The sequence below is a fragment of the Jatropha curcas genome, chromosome 10 (assembly GCF_041381405.1).
Source record: "Jatropha curcas cultivar XTBG-Jc1 chromosome 10, XTBG_Jcur_1.0, whole genome shotgun sequence".
NCBI classification, from domain to species: domain Eukaryota; kingdom Viridiplantae; phylum Streptophyta; class Magnoliopsida; order Malpighiales; family Euphorbiaceae; genus Jatropha; species Jatropha curcas.
In genome coordinates this window covers 682,697-690,319 of record NC_143160.1, presented here as the reverse complement: position 1 = coordinate 690,319, position 7,623 = coordinate 682,697, and the positions used below count along the sequence as shown (strand labels likewise).

The window sequence follows — 7,623 nt, the reverse complement described above, 5'->3', positions numbered from 1 at the left end:
GCAGTATGCCAATTATCAATAACACAAAAATAAAATAAAATTATTTAGTCGCAATCACACCTTGCCATCATCCTCTTAGGATGGAAGGTGGCCAGAAGCCTGATTTTTCCTTTGAAAATTACTAATCAATGCTAATAATTGTGTTTAATTTTAGGAAAATAATATATAATACATATATATATTATTTTTCACATAGTTTGGTTCAAATCTTAAATTAATTTGCGGTTAATCAAACTAAAATCAACTAAAATAAAAATAAATTGATCGAGTAATGCTTTTCTTTCTTTATTTAATGGTATCATTTTCAAAAAATTGGTTTGATGAGTTCTAATTTCAATAGTAATACTAATAATAGTGCTTGTCTTTGGCCGGAGAGCTTACAATTGCATTAGCATTAAATTAAAAAGGGAGAGCTTATATTTGCAATTTTAGGGTTTGACCTAAGCATTAAAAAACATATGGCTTGAACTCAATTAAATGAACTTTTATTTATGTCCAACCAATGTGCAATTTTTAAAATAAGCTTTCTTTAAGAATGAATACTTGTAATTAAAAAGCTTCGTGCATTAATCATGATTTATTGGTGGGATTACATCCATCGAGCATAATCACACCATTAGTGCATAATTTAATTATGGGTCCCGCTTTGAACCGTGATTAAATTTATTCGATGGCGACGGTGTAATACTTGATAATTATTTTTTACGTAGATTACATTCCAATAATAAAAAAATCAAAGTTATTTTTAATTTTTTTAAAAGAGTATCTTATAATATAATTGGGATTGTCAAAAGGTGGGATTAAGTACTAATTTGTTAATTGTTATATAAATATATAAAATGGTACTAACACATATCATGGTGTGAGTTTGGTTTAGTGATGTATTGCACATAGAAAAATCCCCAACTCTAAATATTTTAATCACTAGACATAAACGATAAACAAACACAAAATGGTATTCTCTTTATTTTTTAATATTTGTCATTCTAGGGTTGTTTTCTTTATATTTTAAATAAGCGTCAAATCACGATTCTAACGCTTCATTAAATATTTTCTTTCCCAATTTACCCTTCTTTCATTAATAATATTATTAGTGAAAGTTAAATTTAAATTACGTGAATTTTTTTTTTAGAAAAATAATATAGTTTTTTATTCTCTATTTTTATTAAAATTTAATATATTTATCGTTGTTATGAATTGGTGTATAAAAATTTTAAAGGACAAATATAAAAAAATTAGAGTGAGTATTAATTATAATTAATGGGTATGGTAAGGCAACCAACCCAAGACAAACACAAAACACAAAACCCCATGTCCTTTATATATGAAAATGAAATGTGAAATAAAGAAATATAAAGGGCATTAGCACAATTTAATTGAAATTGGGTTGTTCCCCTTTCTCCTATAGAATCACATATCCATTTCATGTGGGTCATATATATTCTTTTGCTTAACTTATTCTCCTCCCTCTCTAATACTAAATAATAATAGTAATATATATACTTATGTATCACTCACATGATAGATGGATGGACCGATGGATATAAATTCTTAACAAAGACAAAAAAAAAAAAAAAAAAATGTAGTAAATGCTAGAATTCATCGTCACGTACACACTACGCACAAGGCCAACCAAATGCCGACTATGAGGAAAGTGACACTTGACCCAATGCCAATATTTAAGTATCTAAGGTCCATTTGCCTTTATTATCTATCTTTTTTTTTTTGTTTTGTGAAGAGAGATGTGTGTGTGTCACTTAACCATATTCCATGTCTCAGTTGAATGGTTGTGGGTTGTGGGGTATCCCAAAGTAAATGGGACAGTACAAAGCATAGAATATGAATCCAAAGGCATGGGGGCCATTATGCTAACCCTAATTTTTTTGCTTTTTGCACCCTTTCTTCCTTCTTCTCTCATCTTCTTACATTTGATTTTGTTTGTTTTGCTTTTTAGTTTATTAATGTATTTTATTTTATTCAAAAGAAAGGAAATTTTAGTTTTTTTTTTTTTTTTTTTTTTTAATCTTCTTACCTGAAAGGCCCACATATGCCCATATCACAAGATTGCTATCCATCTAATAGGACAGGTCAAGCTAAAGACTTTGATGGCCCCAAAGTGGCATTTCTTATTAAGTATGATTCGTAACCCCAAAAGGACTATACGTTAAAAGCTTTTAAAGTTGGAGGAATTCCAGGGCATTTCCTAATGCTTAATCAAGTCATGAATATTGGTAATGAGTAATAATGCAATTAATTAATTTTCTTTTGAAAAGGCATGGTGGGTCAAGATAAGAACCCACAAACTCAAAAAGAAACGAGGCATAAACCATTATTCACTTAGAAAATCATATCTTGCACAATGAATATGTGTTTGATTGTGTATATATACCTTTATGTGGGAATTTCAATGACCTGCCATATATTGAGTCTGCTTTACATGGATGGATTTGGTATGATAGGTATGGAGTAAGCCTAAAGATAAAGGCAATTATTCATCACATTTTGAATCATCAAAGAAAAAGAAAAAACAAAACTATATATGGATCGGAATATTTCAAACACAAAATAAAAAACAAAACAGGAATTTTTCTTTTTTAAAAAATAAAGCAAAGCAACCAACCAACGGTTGATTGGAGTGTTAAACGATCTCAATCCGTATAAAAGTGAATATAGAAATTTAATATTGAAATTGCTAAACACGTTTGAACTTTACGACCACAGAGGATTATAAAAAAAAAAAAAAAAAGAAAGCAAATCAAGAAAAACTATTTGAAACTATTCCCTTTTCTGGGTTTGACAGACTTGCTATGCAAGTGTAAACATCAACCTTCCCCACTAGACACAATACATCCATGTGCTGTGAACATCAAGTCTCACTCAATCCCATTAATGGTGTCTAGAAGATTGTGGTTAGTAACCCAACTCCTCCATCTTTGGTAAAATCATTACCCTCTCTTTCTCTTTCTCTTTCTCTTATATTCATATCTATAAGCACTTTCTCTAAAGTGCCTGAATAGTTCCTTCTTGTCTAACGTTAGGCACCATTGAAAAGCTACCCACTAAAGTAAAATCATACATGTAGCTTAGCTCGGTATAGGTAAAGTGGGCACACATTATAAGTAGCAAAGAAATGGATTTTCCATGTGGATGGATGGATGGATGGATAGATAGATATTTGATTGGACTAAGTAATGGGTTAAAATATCATAAAGTGATTCCTATCAAGAAAATTTATTTTCTTTTTTCTTTTTCTTTCCCACTTCTGAAAGTTTCACATTCTCAGAGTGTGATAATGACATGAGAATTGAGATGGGAGTTGAAAGATGACATTACAAAGAATCAGCCAACACATTGGACCAAATAAATACAGGAAATATTTGGTAATATTTCCACTATAGACTGCAATATTATTGTTCCATCAGTAATCCATTGCTTATATTTTGGGTTATTGGGCCCTACCAATAATGGACCATCAACGTTGGTCGCATTAAAATTGGACCCTTCCTTTTTCTTTTATCATGTTCTTCAAAATAGTTCCTATGTCTAATCGTGATTTCTGATGCCATACAAGGCTAATATATATATTATATATTATTATCATGAGTTTGTTTGTATATTATTTTTTGTTATCATGAGTTTTAATACTTAATCCGGGATAATATTCAGGTAAAATGTTTCCGTTTGTCCATTGGAATAGACTTTCTTATTCTATTTTAAATTTTTTACCTTTTAATATGTTGTTGTTGTTATTATTTATTTAATTTGTTGAAATTTCAATATTGAAAATCAAATCTAAGTCTCATTTTGGATGGCTCAGGCTCACACTGCTTTGGGAATGTGAATGCTTCCTTTGCTGCTTTTGTATTTTTTTGACAACTTGGAAATATTGGATATTTTGTACCCATTATAGCAGCATATGCCAATGCTTTCAATTGACATTACCACAAGGCTGTCATTTCAGTTTGTCTTTGGGGAAATTTTTTCCAAAAAGTTTGTATCTTTATAAGAAATTTAAACAGCTGTCTTTAATTGCTCAAAGAAAGAAAATAATGATTTAAATAGAACATCCACTACAAAATGTCCTTATGCAAGTTCCACAAAATATAATTACTTATATTTTTCTTAAACTTTTTCAGTTTTAATGAAAATCCCATATCATCTGGAAGAAATCAAAATCAAAATCGTTACAATTGTAATTATGGGTATTATAATTAAAAAAATATATTAGAAAATAAGGAAAATTTTGAATTATTTTAGTTGTTGAAAGAACATAAATAAACATTTAATACCTAACAGAAAAAGGGCCACTTGAAATAATCTGACAGGACTGACTATAATCATTGGGCCTGATATTGGGCTCCACCATGAGCTGATCCAATTAATAAATTAATAGACTTTTGGTTTCAGTGATGAAAAGACTTCTCCAGTGTATAATGAGAAGCTGCACAGCCTGGGACTGATCCCACCGTGTTTTTAATATACACACACATCTCGTGGCTTTCTGGACTTTTTATGTACCAGATTTATTCAAACACGTAGCTGGATTCACATGTTCCAACTTAAGTTTTTTGTAACATCAGTTGTTCTACTAACGGTTTCTCAAATATCAAAGGAAATTACATTTCATAATCGGTTTTTTTTAACTCTTATAAGTATTATGTCACTAAATACTATTATAAATAATAAAAATAATATTTTAACTAAAGAAAAAAACACTAAACACTACATGAAAAGCTGTTGTTAAATAGAGTCGTATCGTGTATATGTTCATCATGATAATTGACAATAACAAAGCATGGGTGCCAATGTTTCATAATGCAACAAAACAACAAAAAAGGACATCTACATAGTAATAAAACATGTAAAATGAAATTGCATACAAAATGAGTGTCGGTTGTGCCACACCCAACCACTAATTCTTCTATCCATATCTGATTTAAAATTTGATTTCTCTTTTAACCGGTCTGAATTTTATCTATCGATGTATACATCTATATCTACATATGACATCACATATATTTTCAAATGAATGTGGAATACCTTATCTCATAATTTATATGCAAGATAGATGGTTAAAATCCTTTCTACTATAAAAGTTATTATCAATTTTAATTTAAGGGGAGGGCTATCGCTGTTCTGTAACCCACGTATTTTTCCTGTTCATTCGACCTTCTATGTATATATAAAAAAAAAATATTACTTATGAGATTGACTTATGAGTAATGCTATTGAGTTTAATCTCACCTTAAGTGTCAAGCCAATTGCCCGCAAGGATCTGAATCATGAAAAATGGTTATGGGATTTAAAATGAGAAATAAATAAGTAAACAAACTCATAGCTCGTGGGCTTTCTATCAAGAAGTTATATTATTGGACCTAACGAGTAGCTACTCCCTTTTTAGGCTTCAGCATGCCCAAAATTGTGTGATGGTCCAGCGGAGGATTGTATAAGCTGGTCAGGCAGAAGAAAGCTCACTGCTAAAGAATGGGCTTTGCTGTATTGGGCCAAGAAGAGAATCCAAGAAGAAGAGTCCTGGCTTGAACAATTAAGGGCCATTGCTTCCTCTTTCCTATGCAAATATGGATTACAAATCCTCAATAAATACAACAAAAGCAACTAGCTTCCAATAATTCACAGCCCATACAAATTCCCACTTTCAGTTCCTTTGTCTTCTCTGGGTAAAACCAATAATGACATTCTAAACAAACAGATACCAAAAAGCATAAAATTAAAGCGACCTTTTTGTTGAACAAAAATTGATGCAAAAGAAATTGTCAAAAACGCATTTCATTACAAAAATTGCTCTCTCTACGACCACTGAGTGCTACAAACTTGTCGTTGAACAACAACAAGGGACATTTATCAATTAAATTTGAACCATCATAGGCTTCTTTGAGGAAAACAGTACTTCTTGCTCCTTTGTTGGTGATATAAAATATACCAGGATTCTTTACCAAACAAAGCAGCAATCTAGATGGCAGCAAAGACTCAGAATGAAATGCATCCAATTGCAGAGATGTCATCCTTTTTTCGATTGTCAAGCTAAGGAGCTCATGAAGCACTGCAACTACACGCTTTCTTGCCTTTGGATCAGCAGCATCAAATCTCCTTGCATTCAAGTATGGAGAAGGAAATTCCAATCTCTGCCATCTTTCAAGTTCCTCAAGATAACTTGCATTTGGCCTAAAACCAGCTGGAAAACGCATTCTAAAGGCAAATGGACCCAAGAAATTACCATCCTTTGATATTCTGACCTTTTTCTTTGGTGGATTGGAAGCAGAAACTCCTTCGAGCGATAATCTTTCCTCTCTAGCAGTGATTGCTAATGAAGAATCCCAATTCTCCAAATGAAGATAAGCTTTCCCATTCACATTTTTCACTGAAAAATATTCTGGGTATTTTGGTATCAATGAATTCTTGAAACCTTGGGGTAAGCCTAATTCATTTCCAATGAATTCAATCTTTTCTAGTGGCACTCTACAATCAACCGACATCATCAACAGCTTTCTCAAATTCCTTACTAAAATGGGTTCCATGGACTCTCTAGCTTCATGTTCCTGATTGGCTATCTTTATTGCTTTCTCAGTAAGAGTAACAAAAGGAGGTGTTCTGTCACTACCGCCACCAACGCGGAATATTGAAGGATACTTCTCAAGTACAGCCATGAAGTTCCATTTCTGAACAAACCCAACTTGCTTCTCGAGGTCTCGGAGGAGTAGACATTGATGCTTTTGTGATTGGATAATGGATTTGAGATGTAAGATAAGAGACGGTTTTTTCTGTAAGTCCATGACTCTATCAAGTTCATGGACTCTATGGTATATCTTCTTCTTGGGTCTTCTTCCTCCGCTTGATTTTTCCTTCACTGAAACCCACATGGCACGTGATTTTTGAAACGCACAGACATCTGGTTTTTGTAAAAGACATGATTTTAGAAATTGGTGTATGCGAAATATGGATATCCTGTTCATCTTGGAAGGGAAAAACCAGGTTTTGTTGAGGCAAATAATCAAACGGATAGAGTGCAAAATTCTGCTGAAAAAAAAAAAAGGAAATTTTTTGAGTTACCAATTGCACCAAATCGGCTCTCAATCAGGGTAACCTTGGGCTGGAGATGGATGAGCAAAGGCGTTGAACATAATCCCTCGCAATCAGATTTCTTCATATACAGAACAATGCCTTCAAAGCAACGGACAAATAACTAGTATGGGTTAGTTTAGAAAGCCAACTCAAAGCTTGTTTAGTTAACAAGAAAAGGCAGGGAACTTCCATTACACACGATGCAAGTAACATGCAATTAAGAGAAATTTGCTTCTTCCATTCAAGCAAAAAGTTATTAGAAATCCATTTTTTAGAAAAAAAAAAAAAAAAAAAGAATCCCAAACGCTAAAGGATTCCTAATTTCAAAATCCCTGGTAGCCCCATTGAATTGTCCAAATATAAGTCGAAAAGAAGTCCCCAAGCTCTATATAAGACCTGCCATTACCCAATTTTTTCTATTCTTCACAAACCCAAGCATTCTTATTTCTTGTTTATGCTCTCCGGTTTTCCACTTTCCACAATGAGCAATAAATTAGCGTCTTCGTGCTGCTCTAAGAGAGCTAAGAAAGAAGAAAACAGATT

At 32.2% G+C, this 7,623-nt stretch overlaps 1 protein-coding gene across 2 annotated transcripts; it reads right to left on the bottom strand.

The window, feature by feature from the left end:
* Positions 1–5,723: 5,723 nt before the first annotated feature.
* On the bottom strand, positions 5,724–7,621 carry LOC105646204 (protein WHAT'S THIS FACTOR 1 homolog, chloroplastic). 2 transcript variants are annotated; one of them, XM_089715519.1, is made up of 3 exons: positions 7,487–7,621; positions 7,069–7,201; positions 5,724–6,907 (listed from the first exon to the last, which is right to left on the bottom strand). In XM_089715519.1, exons 1-3 carry the CDS (start codon positions 7,517–7,519, stop codon positions 5,775–5,777), a joined length of 1,299 nt encoding a protein of 432 aa, XP_089571645.1. In that variant the 5' UTR covers positions 7,520–7,621; the 3' UTR covers positions 5,724–5,774. The 2 variants fall into 2 exon arrangements, with proteins under 2 accessions (XP_089571645.1, XP_089571646.1); XM_089715520.1 differs by lacking the exon at positions 7,487–7,621 and having other exon boundaries at positions 5,724–6,971; positions 7,069–7,195.
* Between the last annotated feature and the right edge of the window lie 2 nt (positions 7,622–7,623).